This window comes from Poecilia reticulata, linkage group LG7 (assembly GCF_000633615.1).
Source record: "Poecilia reticulata strain Guanapo linkage group LG7, Guppy_female_1.0+MT, whole genome shotgun sequence".
NCBI classification, from domain to species: domain Eukaryota; kingdom Metazoa; phylum Chordata; class Actinopteri; order Cyprinodontiformes; family Poeciliidae; genus Poecilia; species Poecilia reticulata.
In genome coordinates, this window is record NC_024337.1 from 22,948,734 (window position 1) to 22,971,310 (window position 22,577).

General features: G+C 38.0%; 1 protein-coding gene across 3 annotated transcripts in view; it reads right to left on the minus strand.

Annotated features, from left to right (window-relative positions):
• Positions 1-22,577, minus strand: part of LOC103467507 (metabotropic glutamate receptor 7-like) — a 166,372-nt gene that overhangs the window by 3,099 nt on the left and 140,696 nt on the right. For all 3 annotated transcript variants that reach the window (XM_008413945.2, XM_017305841.1, XM_008413941.2), the window contains 2 exons: positions 14,702-15,637; positions 3,553-3,805 (listed from right to left, as the gene is read on the minus strand). In XM_008413945.2, the coding sequence (XP_008412167.1) occupies positions 3,553-3,805; positions 14,702-15,637 (1,189 nt within the window). The remainder of the gene's footprint in view (positions 1-3,552; positions 3,806-14,701; positions 15,638-22,577) is intronic.

A 22,577-nucleotide genomic window follows, 5' to 3' on the forward strand; every position in this document is an offset into this window, starting at 1 on the left:
GCCAGAATAGAAATGTGCGTGTCATATAGACTTTGTATATTGTGGCGGACATTTTACGACAATGTATGCTATTTGTGTCCTGTTTGTACCGTTACAGTTTCTCAATAAAGATCTATAAAAAAAAATTTAAAAAAAACGTGTACAGCACACGAGGCTTCGTTTTGTACACCACTTCCTCATAGATGGTGCAGGTACGCTGTATACCTGGCTCAATGTGTATGGTACAGCATTTTGTACCCGGAAATAAAGTCCGACGGGAAATGAAGTCCTGTGAAAATATCTCACGATATCTTATGCTGTCGACGTGAGAATGGGAGATCCAAACCAGGAAGTGATTGTGCAGATCTAAAAACCATGTAGATGGATATCGCAAATGGATATGCCTCGTGTGTTTGGTTCCTCCTTTTGCTATAAATCTGTGAAGTCGTAAATGCGGCCATGCAGCGCTTCTGGGACATGTGGATTGTCGGAAAAGTAAGTAAAATTGTTACGGTTTTATATGCAAAAAAAAAAAATAAAAAATTGCTCTACCTTACGTAGTTCGAATTCTACCGGCATTTGAAAAATATTTACATGCAACTGAGATCGCCGGCGATCCGGCCGCCCATAAAGGGCCTCCAAATTGTTTGTTTCCAGGACTGGCCTCTATATAGCACCGTCCATTTTGACCTAACCCTACTTTAAACTTCTCAACAGCTTTCTTCCAAACCTGTCTGTTGTGTTTCTTGGTTTTCATAATGCTTTTTGTTCACCAATGTCCTCTAATAAATTTCTGTGGCTTCCACAGAACAGCTGTATTTATTTTGAGATGAAGATACACACGAATGAACATGTCCTCAGTTTTATTCCAGGGTGTCAGAGTAATTGGGATTAGAATACAAACATACACTTCACATTCAGATCTGTGTTCGTGGAGCAGTTATTTTATAATTCACAATTATGCCCTACTCTGTTGTTTTATCACATTTAATCTCAGTAAAAAAAAAAAAGTTCAAGGGGTGCAAATACTTTTTTGTAAGGCACAATACGGTTCTGCTTGTTCAATGAAGTGTGTCTGTGGCGGGTCAGTCGGCATGTAAACCTTCATCACACACATTCCTCTTAATTCTCATTCTGCTGTTAATGTCGCTATGGCAACCAGTCCCCAGGAGCTACACAATTAAAGTCGCACCATTTCTTTACAGCTGGATTTTGTAGTCTCAGCCTGCAAGTATGATGAATAAAACATTAGTAAGTGCACAACAGGCTCTTGCTGGTTACCATTAAAACTCTTCAAGACAATTTTTGAAGGGGCAGACATTTTGGTCCGTGTTTATAGGTCCAGGACTGATTCATTTACCTTTACTATCCCATTATTTTTTTTTTTACATTTGAAAGCTTATTATGTTGTCTCACCATGTACCTTCTATTATGTATGATTTTGGCTTTTGTTACGCAGTTTTATTACAGCATTATTCCTTGCTGAATAAATTCAATCTAAAAAGAATTAAGGCCTCCACACACACACACATACACACATACATGCACCCGCGCACACACACGCACTCATGCATGCACTTACACAAAGACACGCATGCCCATTGGGAAAAATTGTGTTCGACACAGAATCAATTCAACAGAATTACAGAGCAAATGCTTCTGTCTGAGAGCCGTAATCATGAAGATATTACACCTTATCAATACCAGTGTAAATCTGCAAAACTGCTAATGCTATAAATCACTCTGAGTCATCTCGTGCCGGCCTGATGGGGGCTGGAGGTGAGGTGGTTGGCACTCTGACGGTTACAGGAATTGACGGACAGCCTCCTGGGACGGTCGAGGCGCAGTTCAGGTTTCAGGGCGGTCATGCACATAAATTCGCCATTAATAAATGTCACTTCCACTGTTGCTAAAAAAGAAGGGCGAAAAGAAGGAGAGATCGCGCAGGGTAGGGGGACGAGGCGAGGAAATATTCATGCAGCAGAGGCAGAAGGTTAGAGACGCACAGAACAGACGACATTGTGCACTTTTGGGACGCCCCTCCAGAGGTTACACGTCCTGCTCGGGGACTTTTTAATGTGCTACTCCAACAGATGTTATGGTTTTTACCCTCGGTTCAGGGTTTGTATCCAGTCAATGAGCCACATGTGTGAAACGCGGGGATCTGTTCTCCCTCCCCTGACACGCTCGCCCAGCTCCCTGACTTACATGTGTTCACCTCGCACATCCTGCTTCGCGCCGAGACATGCACCCTCGCAGTTGCACAGACACACCCGAACGCGTTGTGCTCATAACAGATGAGTATGACAACTGCTTGGAGAAATTCCCTGAAAAATCTGCTGCCTCAGAAGCATAATTCAAAGAGGTGGAGAGGGAACGGTGCACCTGTGGGCGCCATGATTGCTCGACGTGATTAGAGGCGTCGGGGAGGAGAGAGAGGCCTTGAAAGCCATGATGTGAGATTTGCATGGGCTGTCAATCTTCTCTGTCTCCGTCCCTGACAGTTAAAGATGAGCAAACGGCTTCCTCTGCGAAGTGTGTCTGAAATGCAGGTTTTTAGTTTTCTTTGAAACGCTTTCTAGTTTTTTTTTATCCGTTTCTCACCCAAAACAAATGCTGTACCATCCAAATAAGGGAATATGTAGGCTGCCTTGCTCACCTACTAATACCCAGTATTATCTTTGCTAATAGGATCATGCTTACTGTTTCAGTTGAAGGTTGGCATGAGTAACACACAGCAACAGAAACAGATTATCTGGCTCATTTTTCAGTGACAGGGTCTTGATTTTTTTTTGTTTTTTTTAAATCCTCCTCAGAGCAAGGCCGTCATCTTCTCCCACGCTCGCTGTCATGAACTTGGGCAAAAGGTTTTGCCATTTATCAGGATTTAAGATAACTTGGCTCTCTGCAGAGGATATGGAATATGATTCCAGCACCCAATTAAATCAGAGGAATGGATTTTCTAGCGAAGAAAAGGAAATATGGAGGAGATCTGAGATAGAATTTAAAAGAAAAGAAAAGCGAATGCACATCTAATCCATATTTACACCTCAGATCTGAACTCTTGGGGATTTGTGTTTGGTATCATTTCCTGCTATCACTGCCTTCATTAACTCTTTCAGGACAAACAAGAAGCTGCAATATAAATAATGTGAAGCGGATGTCCAAATGATTTTGATTACAACATTGGTATTGGCTGGAACTGGTATTTTTTTGGATGGATATATCATCAATCAAATTTTCATAACTTTCATATTCTGCTTTTTTTCCTACATACTCACCATTCATTGGTGGTAGTAAGAAGTATTTCACTATCTGCCTCTAAGAAACGGTGTGTTAGCTGTGTCTTGTTCACATCCCAGCCATTAGGCTGGCGAGCCAATCACAGTATTGTTCAATGATCTCAGACTAACTGATGCCCCTACAGTATTTTACAGTGACAATCTTTTATCAAGCTGCTGTATAAAGCATTGAGAAAAAGTTGAATGTTTAGAAATTTTAGATAAAGATAAACTTAAGAAAACTTGTGTGTCTTCAAGTCTTTACAGAGCGACCTTTATGTCGCGTACTCACTCATGGGGTCAGCAGCAGGGTTCTCACACAGCTCGGTCTTGGCCTCGCCGTTGGGCCGCTCACTGGGTTTCTGAGACAGACGGGATGACATTGTGGCAGCGGTGACCACAGCCTTGAAGCTACGCTTCCTCTTCTGCACGTTCAGCTCAGGGTGGAAGATAATGATGTACACCTTGGGCATGTAGAGCATGCCCAGTGCGACTGAGGCACTGAGGTTCATGGAGACAGTCAGGGTGGTTGTCTGAATGTACAGCTGGAAGGAACAACAGACAAGAGAATACATAAAAAAAAAAGAATCCGTTACTCTTCAGTGAAGTGTGTAACATTAATCAAATTTTGATTGGCTACTCTTTGAGGTAGGTAGAAGTGTCAAATCTATACCATAAAAATGTCAAAACAAAAACATCAGTGGATGCTGCACATCTGCAGGTTCATTCCTGAGTGTCCCCCAGGGAAAAAATTCAAAAACAGCATTCAGTCTGAAAGCATGGAAGAGGAACAGGGTTGCAGCAATGAACAATCTTATTGGTTTGTTTCTTTAACTGTAGCAGCTAATTTTTTTATAAATGTAAATATATTTACATTTAATATGTATTAGAAAATATATTAGAAAATTCCATTTATTTCAGTGACTCAATTGAAATAATTTAACTTATATATTTTATAGATTCATCACACCTTTTTATACAGCATGTGTACATCTTTATCTTTTTTTCTTAATTTCTTTTTTTTTGTTTTTCTTTTTCTTCCACTAACCCTTATACTGTTATAATTTTCTGATAAAATGAACTGTGGACTGAAAGTCATAATGATCTAAATGAACACTTGGAATGAATTGCTTTGAGTGGAATGAATCTATAATTAGTTTCAATTTTGAATTGGATTCCTCTTATTAACTTTTGATATTCTAATTTATTGATCTGCACCTGCAAAGAAGGGACAATTTTTGATATCACAAGAAGTGCTGTACTTGTAATAAAGTTCTGTTTTTTATACTCTGTCATGGTTATTATTTGTGTGTCACACGGGAGCAGTGATGCATTCAGCAGAGATGCAGAAGCCTTTATTAAAGCCTGACCTGCAGCTACTCACTCACGACCGAGAAGACTGAGGGCTTTAAAAGCCAATAGCAGTAGCACTGCCATGACTGTATGAAAAATGCCCTTACATGACCTCTGTCGAATCATTCCGTTTCCTTTTGACGTGATTGATGGGCCACACTGTCAGATAAAGATCCTTTCCTGACAGAATGCACACTCTTTTCCTTTTCCCATGTTCTATTTTGCAACAGTGACTCCTCAACCAGCAGTTTTTTGCTGCTGGCTGCATTTTAATGAATATTCTTGTGCTGTACAATAAAAGGCTAAATCGGACCTAGGGAAGCTGATTCTGCAGTACACAGCAGGTCAACATTTGTTTTCTTCTGCTGCTTTCAACACACCGTCTGCAGCACCCTGAAATAAAAACACTCCACAGTTAATCATAAACAGATTATTTATAAGGTTTCCAGTTATGTGCTCCCAGCACAACCTTCTTTTAAAGGGCTCGCATATTTTTTTTACAATGGTAAGTTGTAGTTGTGGGATTGCATAACCCATATCAGCCCCATATCTCGAATTTTAAACTTCAACTTCATTAAAATATGTCGATTCTGCAGAGAGCCCGTAGAGACATAGCATCGGCAGACGTGTGAGATCCCCCTCCTTACTTTTAAGTGTCCTAGAGGAGGAGGAATAGCATCAAGAAGAGGGCATTATTGTTTCAAGAGCTTCCCCACTAATCTACTGCACTTGAAAGCAGCAGATATCACTTATACACCGCCTCTCCGTCAGTCAAGGAAAATGGAATGAGCGTACAATTGTAAACACATTATCCACCACCGCGTATTTGCAAAGGCAACGTGCTCATTGAATCAGCAAGAGGGGGGGAAATGTCACCATTTGCATACAATCTATTTTGGTACGTATCATTAATGATAATTTTTTGATCACACCAGTCTCATTTACATGTGAGGCATGCTTTTGTCTTTTAATCTAAAAAAAATAAATAAATAAATAAAACCTCATCAGATGCCTAACATCAACATGCCGGTGCAATGAATTTCTCGCGTCTGCTTTCACAGCTTCCCCGCTTGGCTGTGTAACAACTTCAGAGGCAGTGATCTGCCTGGTACACCATGCATTTATAACTGTATAAATGTCACAGTGCACTCTGTTCTGTTGCTCTCATGCTGAAAGGATGCAATATCTTCGCTTTAAATTGGTTTTAACTTATGGTCAAATTTTAGGGTACACACAAGCTATCGAGCAGAGAATCATCTTGTTTTTGTTTTTTTTTTATGCGTGGTAGCAGGCAACCGGTTTAAAAACAAACAGATACCTTAGAACCTGCACTGCTGGCCCTATCAGATCTGAGTTCGCGATCGAACTTATTCCAAACAGTGTGAACAATAAGTGCGCGCTTACTCTCATTACTCAAGCCAAAATGTCTAAACAGCAGCAAAATAAAACAAATAAATAAAAATGTGAGAATATGGGCTTTCACCCTTGTTAATACTGCTACACATGAGCAGACACACACACACAGACATGTAAACATACCAGCGCAAATCCTTTTTTCTCACCGTCTCTAATCACGGAGACAGGATTTTTTTTTTTTTTTTTTGCGCTCCTTCTGTGAGCTTGACCCAAATTCATAGCCTCCTCTCAGCTACCACTCCAATGTTTAGCTTGTCACAGAACATTCATAATTAATTCCTTTTGCTTTAACATAAATAATTACATGAAGTCATTTTCATGACTCCTCGGCAACACTCTATTTATAGACGCTGTAATGATTTATTAAAGTCCTCATCAGGAATCAAACGCCTGCTTTTAAATTTTACATCTCATTGACAAACCAAATGCCAACACTGAGCCGCAACAAAGCGTGCGGCTTCCATCTATGCAAAAAAAAAAAAAAAAAAAAGCTGATGAGGGTGTTTCTCATAATTAGACCCACCCGGGACCCACGCACTGCAAAGGCAATTTAGTTGAGTATGGTTTAGTACTATAAATGCACACAGTGATAACGACTTGATTCAGTAAGTGACAATTAGGATGCTCTCTGGCCCGTCAGAGCATGCTTAAATAATGAATCCAGGGGATTTGCAGTCTCCACTCAGCTACCTGGATGTCTCTGGTTGTTTTGGGTGGCCTACTTTTTAAAAACCAGCTCATGTCATGAATAACTCTTGGTGGCTTTTGTGCTGCAAAGCCCCGTCACATATTGCAGACAAAGCTTTTTTGTGTGAATGGGCTCTCCTGGGTTTGCAACCCCCCATCTGTGTCTTTTAGGAGCAGTGCTTTAAGGGATTGTGACATATTAACTCCCCAAGCACTTGTTGGTGTAGGTCAGTAAAAGTCAAAACAAGCTGAGTAAGTCACCTGAGAGGGATAGTTAACGATTTTTGAAGAGAGGTCCTGATTAAAGGTTACACAACGAGCAGTGAATGTCTTCCTCCCACTAGATAATGCTCTTTGAGTCTTCATTGGTGTAATTGAGATAGAATGGACCCAGAGGCTGAAGTTAATAACTAGTGCAAAAGGGGCCAGACTTGTAAAATCTTGAAGCTACTCAAAATTTAAGTATCACAAGCCTTTCCATTCAGAGTAATTACCTAACAGAAAGGAAAGGCTGTGTAAATACCAACGACATAGTTGACTTAATTCTCTTTAATTTTTTATTTATTTATTTTTTGCTTTTTACATCACTGGGTATTTAAATTAGACAGTCGTGTTAAAAGAAAACGGTTTGCATGCTCTGAGGTTTATGTTCGTGCTCCCAGTAGTGGTTTTTGATATGGACAAAAGCCGCCCGGGGCAGGGACATAAAAAAATAAAAAAGTGCCTTTTTTCCACTCAGTTACACACTGAATGAGTTTTGTATTGCTTTTTTGCAGCTATAAACTAAGGCTATAAACTTTTTAAATTTTAACAAGAAAAGGACAGAGGTGATGTTTTTATTTTTTGCGGTACCATTTACACCCTCACCCCCAGGGAGACGCTGAATGTACTATTCTTATTTATTTGTGTTATACTGTTTTCTAATTGTTGTAATTGCATAGCTCTCCTAATTCTTTAAATATCTTCTTGTAGTTTTCTCTTTTATTTTGTTTTTGATTTTCCGAACAGCACTTTAGTCTGCTGTGGTTGTTAAACTGCTTTATAAATACAGTTGGCTGGATTGGATTGGCAGCAGCAGCCTGTGAGGATTTGGCACGCCCTGTGTTGAGAAGGCACCTGCTGTTTGCTGCTTACGATAGAGGAAGCAGGGCACCTGGCTGCACTACATGTTTGGGTATTTTTCTCAGCCCGACGTCAGAGAGTACTTCCCAGATACTGATGATGTCGATCAAACAGAGCTGAAGTTCACAGAACCAGAGGTGTTTCTGTGAGCATTGCTGTCCTGGAACCAGCCAATGAGCAGTGAACGCCTGGCACTAAATTATTTGACCGTCGTGAATCATCTTTTGCATTGCAAACTTTTAATAACTGTAACATAGTTTTGTGTACACTGATGTCGATATCAGAACATAGTCTGTGATCGTTATCCTGTCAATTTACATTGACTGGGAGCTCGACTACAACTCGAAAGACTTATTTTTCTGTCCATTAAATGCATGAAAAATTAAACCTACCACTTTTTTCAAAATGTGACTGTATCAAGAGGAAGACAGCAAAGTCTTTAAAGTGGTTCATTTTAAGTGTATTATTTATTAGATACAATTTAAGAACATGTGCTAATAATCAAACGGTAGTACATTTGTAGTTTTAATTGGTTTACTTTTATTGTTTAATTATTTTACCAGTTTAAGCAGAGTAATTTGTATATTTTGCAGAAAGGTTATTGGAAACAAAACTTAAATCAGACAAAATTGTAGATGGCAGGAAACGGATAATCAGTAACAGTCAATCAAATCCTTGAGTGTCAAGTTCAAGGACGTTCAATAAATGAATGCTGATTAAAATACAATGCTTTGGAGAAAACTAAATCCTTTTTAAAACGGATTTTGTACTGGTGCAGCGGAGGAGGAAGCTATCCGTCTCTGTGGAAACAAATGTCCTCCAAAAGCTGACATTCTATTGAAATGAGAATAGTGCAAGATTGCAGAGCTGAGGATTACATCCAAACCAACAACCCTGATAATCAATCAGTTTGATCAAGTGCTATCAGTTTCTTGCAGCGTGGGAAGGCAGCACAGCCTCTCTAGGTGGATAATAACTAAATACCTTCTCGTGTTGAAATTTACCTCAAAGAGACTACAGCAGCTACCGTTTAATTAAATAACACTTTAGATTCTGAATTTCGCTTTCTGAAGGGGGGAGTTTTACTGATGCAGCACATAAATTACCATACGCTTTGCGAGATAGCAACATTGCATGGTTGTATACAAGTTGTATCAGATAGCAAATCCAACTGATTCACCTGAATGTTTGTGTACCCGCTGACTTTTGCATGAAGCATTTTTTTTTGTATTCTTTAAAAAGCCCCATCAATAAAATGTTGCTGTCCATTCCACTTTTCAGCTCGACACTAAAAGCCGCAACAAAATTGTGGTGGTCATCACAATTTGAGTTTGCAGTTCTGAGAGCTGTAAAACCCAATGTCACACTCTCTTGTCCTAAATAAATAAATAAGGACTCAGGTTCAAATCAAACCTACAACCTTTCTCTCTCTCCATTACTCTAAACCAGCTTTTGGCTTTTCTGCTCGCAGTTAGCCCAGGGTTTCATGCATAAATCAAGTGACAGACAGGGAAATTTCACACAGAAAGACTGCAAAGCTCTGGAGGAACTGTCAAGTCCTGCTCTTCTTAAGTGCAGTTGTTTGCAGGGAGAATGGGGAATTAGATGATGCACCTCTCATCTCACTGTATGAAAGTAAAAAATAAATTAATAATAATAATAATAAAAATATATATAGTCTTCAGAATAGTTAGTACTTTCTAATAATCTTCATCTGCACATTTTGTCTTTGTGAGCCCTTCATAGCTGAAGAAATACAAACATTTTTTATGGAAGTATTAAAGTGTTCATGACATATTAGCTTTGGTGCAAATATAGAAAAGAGTTGTTGGAGGTGTTTGTATTTGACTGGCTCTGTGCTTCAGGGAAAATTTTTTATTATACCACCTGACTCTTCCAAATCCTGTTTTGACACAGTGGCTTTAAAGGCTTGAATGAATATATTTATGCTTATTTTCAGAAGTTTTTTTGAAAGCGTGTCAGAAAAGTACAATATAAGTCTAATTTCTTTTCAGAAAAAAAAAACAAAAAAAAAAAAACACAGTTGCTCTCACAGTGGAAAACACGAAGTGACTGACTGGGCATAACCAGATCCAAAAAGGCTGAATGCAAGCTATCCATAAGCAAAACTGTTTATGTGTTCTAGAGGCAGGGGTTGAACTCTGTCTTTCATTGATTTGAGTTTCAGACATGGGTCAATGTGAATCAATTTCCAATCATTATGATTAGACTAATTTTAGTTTTAATTTATGTCGTAATTTTGACAAAAGTCAAGCAAACAGAAGCAGTCATCAAACATCTTATAATGGCAGAACAACAGAAAGAGGAGAAGCCTGTTGAGCAACCAGATGATCATTGAGGACCATGTTACACCAATATTCAATCTTCTGAATTGTAATCAAGTCATAACGTGTGTAAATATTCGCAAATGTATTGAACTGGTATTGATCAGTTTTGGTTGGACCACTTAGTTTGACAAACGTATTGCTTTAAAGAATAGTATTTTCAACATATACACATGAAAGTGTCTAAACTTTAGAATATGAAGGAACAACTAAAAATAATCCTTAGCAGTATAACAAACAACAATCCTGAGCCTGGTGTTGTGGAAAACTAGTCAACTACTACATTGATCATGTGAAAAGAAAGATTATTGAATGAAGGTTTTGTGTTGTTGTACAGTATTTTAGCAGGAATAAGATACATAGCTTTTTAGGGATATGTAAAAATATGGCCAGCTCATGAAACAAGATGATACACAATATTGGATTCATGACAATAAAATTTAGCAATATTTTGGGGAAAACTAGATATACTTGCTGTTTGCTTCCACAAAGAAGTAAAACTTTCAGAAACAACAAACAGTGTTTTAAAAAATATATATTAGTGTACAATTGTGTAGTCCAGTTCTTACTAGTCCATATCTCAAGGTTTTAAGGTTGGCAAATTATAAGGAGTCTAGTGCCAAAATGCATGTAAATAATAACATTCTGTGTTTTAAAAAGGTGAAATCTACAACCATTCAGATCAGGTTTGGTCAGAATAAAGGTTTTAGGTTTGAAACTGGAGATGAAAAAAACAATGTTTAAACTAATTTAAGAAAAAGTAAAATTGGACCTATAAGTTCAATGACTATCAGGATCCTAGTAGATACCAATGTCAGCCTGGTTAACCAGCCAGCGTTTAGTCTTGGGGTCTGTAACTCCAGTTCTTGAATGGCACTGCTGTGCAACTTATGGATGCATCCCTGCTTCATCAAACCTGAATCAAATAAATGATTAGTGACTCGGATTTTTCAAAGCTTGCTGATGTGCTGCGGGGGTAACTCATCCTTTTTCATTCAGGTGCGGTGGAGAAGGGATGCATGCAAAACTTGCAGTATTCTGACAGTGCTTCCGAATTAATTAATTTGTCTGTCAGTCACCATTTCTGTTTTCAAGTGGGAATCCTAAAGGTTTAAATGTGGTAGAGGCTTCTATAATGCTGCTTTAATCTAGTGTTGTCAGTCAGCCTTAGATGTCTTTTTCCAGCTTGATCTGTGATAACAGGGAAACTCAGGAAACAGTTTCTGTCTTCGCAGTAAGAGTTTTCAAACATAGATAAAGTGTCAAGATTCAAACACCCACCTTAATAACTAAGGCTCTTGTACAAAGACATGCCAAACTGTGACTTTAGAAATGAGAGATGCGCCAAACTGATTTTCATATACACCCCTTAACCTATGTGTTCTTTTGAAAGAGTTTCAAAATATTTCTCTTTGTTTAAAGCTAATGAGGTGATCAAAGCGAGGGGAAAAGTGTGTTAAATATGGACATCAGTATAATACATACAGGAGAGAATTTATAAATAAATTTGGTTGTGTTAAATGTTTACAAACCTGTTTGTGTGTGCTTTCAACAATATCTGTCTATAATTATATATATAAAAAATTATGTTTAAGACAAAAAAAAGACAAGAACTGTTGTTACACAGATTAGATGGGAAAAAAACATCTAAAAATTAAAAAGTCAACATTTTTATCTTTGAATGAATCATTAAAAGGGATACATCCTTTGACATGAATTCTGAAGCATATTGATTTATAAACGCCATTCTGACATTATTACTCCAGTCAGATGTTTTTCTGACAGTTTTGAGAATTACCTCATCAGGTCAGAACCTGGCTGATAAAACAAAAGTAAAATAGTTTTCTTTTTTCTTTTGAATAAATTATATGTCTGCTGTGTTTGTTGCTGAAGAAAAAAATACAATTAAGTTCAAATAAGGTCCAAATTTCCTGCATCTACTGGAATGCATAGGTGTATTTGCTCATGTGTTTATTTGGGGTAATCTGTCTTGTGACTTCAGTGCCGAAGTTGGCCATTTGCATCATGTACAAAACATTCAGTAAAATGGAGGTCATTACGATACTTTGCGGATTTACCCCTCTGGTTGGTTGGATCTTTGGTTACAACATAGTGCTTGGACAATTAGGAGTGGCTGAAAAGTAGGGCTTGTCAGAGGCAGCTGGCATGGTGTGTTTTGGGTTTTATAAATCATTTGATATTAGACAGCCTGGTGTGAGTGAGATTACTCATGTCTGAGTGGGTGTTGATTCACATCTGCACAAAAACACAGGCAAGACACTTACAGAGCAAGGCCACCGTCAAATGCACATTAATTTGTGCAGGTTTACACATTAACAAATGCACACAGCATCAATCTAATCTATCCTCTAATTACACTAATTCTTTACTCTCACAATTAAGAAGAGGGATAATTTGAGAATTTATGAAGCAGAGAATACTTTCTAAACAAAAGGCGTGCTAAAAAAAAATCCACATTGAAAACTGTAGCACATGTAGACTGAAAGGAGAACATACACAACGCCTTAAGACCTCACTGTGTTTGGCTGGTAGCATGTGCAAAGGCACTTCTCATCAACAGCGGCCGAGAACGGCGCTCACAGAAGACATAGCACTCAGAGATACTGTGCTGAGATCCAGATCAGCGCGTGAAGAAAGAGTTAACTGCATAAAGGGGAAAGATAAACACATTACTGCTTCACTAGTTGCCGTGAGTAACATAATGAACTCCTAATCGCTGCTGAGGGTGTAATTCATCTATGAAATCAGCCGCAAATTGAGATGAGGAAAATCAGTTTCTGATCTATCTCATGCGGGAGCTTAGCAGGAAGGATATTGAGCGGTGTGTCTCTCAAAAGGTTAGGAGTAACACTTTCCTGTCTGCATTGATATTCTGTCGGTGGAAAACTTCCCTTTGGCTCCGTCATGTAACTACGGGTTTCGCCAAGCGGCACGCGAGTCAGAGCAGATGAATGCATCTATATGCTGCTCAGCCACAGCCCGGATAAGCAGTGACTAACACAGAAGGTCAGGATGTCGTCCTCTCAATCAACTCCAGCAGCACACTATGTCAAATGCTTCGTTGAGTGCAGTTGTCAAAAGACGGACTGTGTTCACCCTCCCAACTCCACCCCCATTCTCCACATTTTCCTTCTCCTCCAGGTCCTCATCCTCCTCCTCTTCCACCTCCATTTGCCTGTCTGCCTCTCCAGATGAAAGCAATAATAGTATATGCTGAGCCCTGGGCCTAAGCGCTAGGCTAATGGCACCTCAGGCGCTTCAAGAATTTGGTGCTTGACATCCTCTCCTCCTCCACCTTCACAGGCCACCTTCGCGCAGTCGAGAATCAAGTGTGGGTAGCTGCACCGGTCAGAGCAGTCATCATCCATGTAGACTCTACAGTGTCCCGCAAAGGATCTACATGACTGAACCTTTTTCACACTTTGTCACATGACAATTGTGTAAAAAGAAGAAATGCACACGTTGTATATTGGAAGAAAAATTATGCATGTTTTGTCAAATTTCTTTATAAATAAAATGTGATGTGTATATTGGATTTGAATCAAGTCACCGTGAGATAGTGCTGGTCAACTGCAGTGACCACATTTTTGGGGTATGTCAATTTTAACAACTAAAAACTTTACTTTTTGGCTATTCTTCTTTCAAGCTCGATCAGATCAGATGGAGAGTGTCTGTGAACATCGGTGTAGGTCATTCTGTCACTGAAATATTTGGCATTCTGAAAACCCACGGTTGTTTTATTTTATTTTTTGTAAATATGCAAATTATAAGAACTTAGCTTCAATTGTTTTTGATGTGTTGGTGGAGCCAAATTAAAATGCAAACTTTATTTTATTTGTTTACATTTTCATAGATGCAAACAAAACATTTAGAAAAAATATGTATTTTAGAATAATCAATACATCAAAACATTAGTCACTAGATTAATTAATGGAAACTCTAATATTTTTTAGGCTTTCTTTACACAAGTTAACATCCAAATCATTGTACCATAAAGCTCAGATTTATTGACTGAATAATTGCCAATTTGTCCCATTAACAGATTCCTCAGTCTGAGTTATCGATGTTGTTCCTCCATTGTTGCTATGGGTCATATTTGCCAAAATCTTAGTCCTATTTCATATGACATCTCATTTTAAATCATAATTTTTTAGCAGTAGGAATACTTTTGCGCACACATGTATGTGTGACACACACTGCAGATTTTGTTTAAAGCATTTTTTCACTTCACACTTGCGCGCTAAAAGACATTCAAGTGTGACTGCTCTGCAACAAGATGCGAAAAGGTTGAAACAGTATTAATGTTTCTGCGAGGCAACTGTAAATGTGTGTTTGTGTGTTTTCAGGTTGTTTCATCTTGTGCATGCTCATATGTTTGGACACAACATAACGAGTCCTGTCAGAAATCAAAAGAAAAATTGTGAAAGAAAGAAGGGAGAGATACAAAGGGACGGGTGGTGACAGAGTGAGAAAGCACAACAGAAAGAAATTACTCACCTTCTCCGCTGACTGGGCTGTGCCAAAGAAAATTGGGATGAAAGCCAGCCATACTATGCAAGTAGTGTACATGGTGAAGCCGATGGGTTTGGCTTCATTGAAGTCTTCTGGTACATCTCTGGTCTTGATAGCGTAGATGGTGCAGGTCACCATCAACAGGATGCTGTAGCCTAAGGAGCAGATTATTTGCAGGTCTGTGATGTCACACTTAAGGACTCCTCGAGCCAGCATGGGGTTTATCGTCTTTTGCTCATCGTAGTCGACAATTGTGTTCGGCGGATCAACGGCGAACCACACGAGCACCCCGAGAAGCTGCACGGAGATGAGGCTGGAGGTGATGGCGATCTGTGAGGTCGGGCTGATGAAGCGAGGGGCCGTGACCGTCTGCTTGCCCTGCTCAAAGATCCGATAGATCCGATTGGTCTTGGTGAGGAGGGCCGCGTAGCTGATGCACATGCCAAGGCCCAGGAAGATCCTCCTGAAGGCGCACACAGCTACATCAGGCTTGGCGATCATGAGGAAGGTGATGATGTAACAGAGGAAGATGCCAGTTAGCAGCACGTAGCTCAGTTCTCTGCCAGATGCCCGCACTATGGGGGTGTCATTGTAGCGCACGAATGTCGCCATCACAAAGATGGTGGCAATGATTCCAAGCATGGCTAGAAAGACGGGGATTATTGCCCAAGGAGAGTGCCACTCCAGCTTTATGATGGGGATGGGCTGGCACGCTGTTCTGTTGGAGTTGGGTCTCATGTAGTACGCGCATAATCTGCAAGAGGTCTCGTCATACTGGTACTGGTAGCCATCACATAGCTCACAGATCCAGCAGCATGGCATGCCCTTCACTTTCTTCTTTCTCTCCCCGGTTTTGCAAGGCAGACTGCACACGGAGTTGGGCACCTCCTGCTCCCCATCTGGCCACTGAAGCTCCTCCAGCTGGGAGAGACGTGACACAGGATGAGGAGTTAGTGACTGTGAGATATGCAAGAGATTGAAAACGATATTGAAAACTTTCAGGACACATGGCATCGATATGCCGCTCAAACACAACACATTAATCTCCCACTGCTAAAAGAAAGGATTAATACAGTACAAGATCTCTCCTGCCAATTTATTCAGGGGATTGCCTTTTCTAATACTTGAAAGTAATTGAAATCACCATAGCAACAGAGAATACCTTTGTTCAGCGAAGTAAAAATAAATGTGAAATGCAAAAGACATTAGGCTTTAATACAAGACCCGGTGAGGTATGAAATACGTGATGAGGAGGAAGGAGAATGGGATTTGGTTTTGTAAAATGCAACCGTTCAACTACACCCCATTTCTATTCAGAATCTTGTCATGAAAAGGAAAAGTGCAGGATACATTAGCAGCAAACATTGTTAGAATGTCATAAACACAAAGGCCTTGAGGTGTTTTATGATTTAAGATTGCGCTGTAGTTGGAACATACAAGTCAGACTAAAAAAGCAACAGAGAGGTGGATTTACATATTTTGCAAAGGCATTAAAAAATTTATACCACTCTGAGCAGATCTTTTGATTTATTTGGAAAGTGCTCTGAACTTTGGCTTGAAAAGCACCAGGAGGATAAAAGCTTCTCTAACTCAGCTTCACTGCAAATCAGAACATCAACAGAATTAAGCAAAAATCTAACATCAACACTCAGATATACGATACTAAAATAAATTGCTTGATCTCCAACAGACTGGGGACCTGTTTTACATTTGACACCAACATGGGTTTTGTGAAACATGATTGATTCAACATTTTTAACTGAAAGTGTCACAAATGCTTCAGATCCTCATGATCGGTACAAAAATCATTTCCCATACTGTGGTACAAAGTTACACCAGTGGTACTTAGGCTGCCTTTAGAGGCAACGCAAGAAATTCTGGTATCAGTTATTAGCCAGATAAATGAGAAGAAATTAACAATGTTGTACAGCTAAAAGCAAGCAATAGCGCAAACAATGAGTCATTGTAGCACATTGATCTTTGCTTCTGCAGAAATTTCTTGAAAGAGAAGTGCAGTAATTAACATAAAAAACTCTCTCCAGTTAAACAAAAGCTGATGGAACAAGAGCTGCTGACTTCAGCCAAACTCATATTAGCATAACAGTGTATTTATCCGACTTTTAGATATTATTCAAACACTCTCACCACATGTTCACAGAATGAAGTTGTGTGGAAAATTGAATGAGATAAAAATCATTGATCTATTCTCTACTTTCTCTGTCAATGAACGGCAGTCCTGGTTAGTGATAAGTCTCACATTTTGCTTCTAGAAATGTTAACTTTGCACAGACTTTTTTTCCAGGTTTTCACCACTCCTTTTTGCTTTTATTACATAACACACACAGCAAAAGTCCAAGTTGGATTGCACTGCAGTTCTAAAACTCCTGCTGATACAGTGGTATTGGGACTGTTTTTACGCACCAAGATTTTTCAAGTGCTTTTATTTATCTCAAACATGGAGGTTGACGCTGGCAATGAAGTCACACTAAATGAGAGCATTCTGAATGAATGAATGAAAGCATTTTTGAACATATGAACCACAAATGTCCACAAACATAAGTGAACAAATAAAGTAAAACCAACTGGTTGATGTAATGAAGACACCATGTGTTTCTATCTGCACACGGATGCAGTCAGAAGAGAAGGTTATTTCAATAATCTATTAATGCCGTAATATAGAAACTCCATTATTTCATAAATAGAGATCCAGTTCAGAAATCAACAATAAATGTTTAGCAGTGATTGCTAATTTTATTTAGCTACATTTGCCAAACTGGTGGCCATGGGAGAGTCTTGGGTAGAACATTTTTGAAACACGTAGGACAATGTACACACATGCTGCGGATTTGTATCTGTTTAGTAGTAGGGATTGTAATGACCGCTAGCATTTACATATTATACACAATACTTTAAACATCATGGATAATAATTTTATACATACAACAAATTACAGATGCTCTTGTTATGGTTACAGCTTCTTATGAGGACTGTGATATGCCCGACAGTAATAATTCTGATGATGATTATTGTCAGAGCTTTGAGATCAACTCTAGGAAATTAGAAAGCTACTGTACTTCTGATTTCAGTGTCTTGGTTGATTAAAACTTTATAGTACCTTTCTACAGTTTAAACTTTAATCTGATGTAAGTATCAATCTTTGACCTTCATGTTATAAGTCACTCACTTGTATGAAGTGTTTCTTTTTGCCAACACTTTCAATTAGCACACATCAGTAATGTTACATTTACAATGATTTGCTGGTTTTTTAGGACATGTCACATTACTTTTGCTGTGATATCAGTGTCCTGTTCACTTTTTTCATTTTTATACCCGTCTGTCTGGGAAAGTAATTTCAATGTTCTGTGAGTGCCCATCAGTTTTGACAGATAATTATTAGCTGATTCAACCAGAAAGCAGGTCATACTATCAGCTTTGCTTTCAGTTCAAAACATCTGGTACGTTCAGGTTAGAAAAGTGTCTGCATTGCGCAGAGTGAGATTAAATACTGTTTTTATTGCTGCAATATTTAAGTACTGGTGAGTGTGTAGCGCTGGCACATATGTGAGATATACATGGATTTTTGTTAAAGTAGCAATGTTCATGCTGCTAAATTTGTAATCGTGTCCAGAAAACTCACAGCAGCATAGGTTACTATCAAATTGAGCATGCTACAGCTTTTTGCTCATAGTGTGATGCATTCTTTTTTTTTTTACTTTCAAAAGTTTGAGCAACACAGACATGAATATTATTGAGGTGTGAATGCAATATGGGTTTCCTGGAGCATACTGATTGACCACCTACAATGCTCAGTAAATTGGATTATACGACACATACAAAGGACTTATTTCTATGGCTTAAATTTAACTGCACAACTGCAGAAGAAAACAAACCTCTTTCATTTAGCTTTAGCAAAAAAAACTTAAAATGTCTTCCCTCAATTTCTGAGTTAACTTAATAGTCCTTTCACATTACTTGGATAATTGAAAATAGCAAATCTTTGTTCCTCAAAGATGCATTTCAGCAGAATTATAATTAAAAAAAACTAAATGACTAGAATTAACAAGGCAGCCTTATCTTTGGATTGAAAACAAGTATGGTTCACCAAGTCAGACTTTTCATTACTTCTATGCAAGTGGTAGTATTTAGTCCAGTTCCTAATCTTCATCATGAAAATAATAAGAAATAAAAATTAAATTCACACTTCAAGGATATGGACAAACACTTTATGTGAGAGAGAATATAAGATTACATTGTTTGACTTGCCTGTCACCTTTATGTTGGTTCACCTGAATTTCCTCACTGAGGGAACATACAGGTTATTTCTATTATATTCTAATATGAACAATAACAATTTATATTCTTTCAGCACAACGGCAGAAAAAAGTATGTACATAACACTTTGTCAAACTATAAAACAAAATATACTCAAACTATTTAAGAAATGCACAGTCAAAAGTAGGATTCTAGGGAAAAGCTTGACTGAGTTTTAAATCTGCCTGAAATAATTTACTCAGCTTTCTGACACTTACGATGTCAGAATTTAAGAAGGGCTCAAAATCCTTGCTGCCTATCACCGTTTCATAAATTATTTAAAAAGCCACAGGGCAATGTTTAAAAACAGTCTGATAGTACAATAAAAGAATTCAAATGCAAATTTATATTTACACCAGTTCTTTCCCTTTTCAGACCTCTATTGAACAAAAGGTCAGCTTCTTCATAATTGTAGTGACACAACTGAAAAGAATATGAATCTCTATTCATATTCATATTCTTATTCATATTGATATTCTCTTAGACATTCAGACAGTAATTCAAAGATTTTAAGTGGCATTACAGTTTCACCAACTGCTTCACAGATCTTTCTTAGGTTGTGTGTTTTTTTTTATTTATAAAATAATAGTTGTTTGTGTTTTCTATGATAATTTTAATCCTTCCACAATCTGTACCTTTTCAAACCTTTTCGTACCAATGCACTTACCTACTGTTTATCTTTGCTATTAAGTGTTCAAAAGTATTTTGGAGATTAATGATCAGAAAATGTTACAATCTAATCTCATTTCTTCTAGACTGAGGCTGTGTTTTTCAACCAGAAGCAGGTGGATTGCTCCTTCTGGACCATCACTCAGTCTCTGCCTCAAGTGAGGCATAGAGCCAGAAATGGATAAATGGTTTGGTGTCTTGTTTGCTGTATCACGAGCAGCTTAGTAAATAATGAACAATTTAATTGCTGTTTCTGAAAGGGTCCAAGTTGAGATTTGGTTCAAAAATATTCTGTGGCTTATATTTATACTGTATTCTATAAATAGAAACAGCACACATTACTCACTGGAAACACTGATTCTTACATTGCTTCATATAAGTTATATGTGAACCTGGGGGCAATCGGCTGAGTATCGTAATCCTTTCCTTCTGCAGATAACATGTTTGGTTCGATCTTCCTGTGCTTAACCCCATCTCTTCTCTAGGGTTAAAGTTTTTGCTCCCTCTTTCATCACATAGATTTTAGAACCGGATAGGACCTGGTATATTTAGCTGTGTTGTTCCCAAGATGGAGCCACTAGAGGAGCTACTGGTGCCTTTAACGCTTCACTTTTTTTTGTTAAAAAAAGAAAAGATTTCTCACCCTGAGTCAGTTTTTGATAGAGGTTTGTTCCCATTAAAATAGTTTTTTTCTTGCCACTCTTGCCTTATTCACGCCAAGTATGAGCGATTTTTGCAAAGTCAGTCCCTCATTGCTGGATTTTCTTTAATTTTTTTAAAACTTTTTTACAAATTTTTATGCGGTATAATTAGAATCGAGTTGGAATATATGTGGTTGACTTTGAATCGATTCATTTGACTGGACTGAATTTACAATATATTTCTGGTTATAAACTGGATCTATTTTCACAAAGTGCCTTGAGATATTTGTTGTGAATTAGTGCAATGTAAAACAACTAAACTGAATTGCAATCAAGAGGTTTTAAGGTTGGATCAAGTCTTCAAAGAGTTAATTTTAGACCAAGCTTTTAACACATTTATCCAAAAATAACGAATGATCTCTAACAATATATTACTTTGTTAAAAGACCTGGACAAACACATTTTTAACACACACGGAAGTAGTTGTTTTGGAAGTCCAGGGATTTTTCCCCTCATTAGCTTCAGCTGCTAATTTGGTTGTAATTTCAATGTGGCCATGAAAAACACAAATGCTTGGTTTGTGCAGAGTCATAAATTGAACAAATGGCGGCTAATATGAAGATGTGTTCATTTATTTTTAATTGCTTGCTCATTAAAACTCAAAATTAGTTCTGTAATGTGTTACAAAATCATTGACTGAACAGCTCCAGACCAATCAAATTAACTTAATATAGAAAAAAAAAATCTTACAAAAAATATAAAAAATCTAACAATTCCATGTGAATAAGAATATCCATGTTGAGGTGCTCTGCTATCGTCAGATGTCACTGACTGAATTTGAACATGGATTTTGTTATATAATAAATGAAAAAAAAAAATTTTACACATCGCTGACATTTTAATTGAACTTGATTTAAGACACACAAACACACAGCATGGGGTAATTAATTTCCACCACCTGTTGTTGCACTCAAAGTGCCTTTAAAATAAATATTATCCGTTGAAGCAGACACAACAGAGGCATTCACCGTAGGATAAAACATATGTCCAGGTAGGCAACAGAATGCTTCCTCCATATGTAGCCAGTGATTACAGTTACTGACCTACACCTAGGCAGCACTTACACACACACTCACATCTGCAGTCTGTCTGTGATGTGTGTCTGTGTGAGAAATGTATTATTTCTGAGCTGTCCGAATAGATTATCATCTGTCATTTATCAGGGGCTGTGAAGGTGCCATTTGTTATTTGGACGATGAATGGTGGTGTGTGGGAAAACCTCCTGGACGCACACAATGTGGAAACAGTAATGAGACCAGTAGCTCTGTTGCCATGGAGGCCAGAAACAAGGTTTTTTGACACCTTGAACTGGTAGTTTTCTTTCGGGTTTTGCTTCATTTCTAAAGATAATTTGAGTTCTTTCATGAGCAAAAACAGGATTATCCTGACCTCTGAACTCTAAACTCTGAACTCAATGATTGGTCATGTTGCAGAGACGGCATGTTTATGATATATCTTGTAATGACGTATCATAAACATAAAATATTTAACAGAATTTAAATTAAATCTATGAAATATATGAACTTGCAATTACAAAACACATTTTAAAATAATACAAAGATTACATGCCATAATATGAAAAAAATATCTATTTTTATTTCTTTTTTTATTAATGGGAGAAAAAGAATTCCATCCAAACCAACGTCGCCATATATGATGAAGTTATTGCCCCCCATTGGTAAGCCATTCAATTTATTGTCAAAAAAAAGTTCAGAAAACAAAACTTGTTGCAGAGTGACCTGGTCAAATCTGGACTTCAATCTAATTTAGATATTTTGTTATAACCTTCAGCTTCAGCAAGCTGTTCATGCTAAAAAAATACATGCTCCATCTGCAAACACGAGTGGATGAAAATGTGCTTTGGCAGTTATTGATAACACGCTATAGAGGTACCTCTATAGCAGTGGTGAAGCCACTTAAGATGTTTTGGGGTAGTTGCTTTTTACATATAGCCAAGGTGGCTTGGATTGTTTGTTTACCTTGACAAAGTGATCATTTGGAAAACTGATATTTCTAACTTTCTCCTTATCTAAGATTAGAATGTCTGATGAGCTGAATATGGTGGCCGAAAGCCGCAAAATGATGCTTACTTCAGCATTTTCCTCTGTGACTGCAGCATTTTATATTTGCAATGTTTTTCTTTCTGTTGCATTTCTTATTTTGTGTTAGTAAGTTTTGGA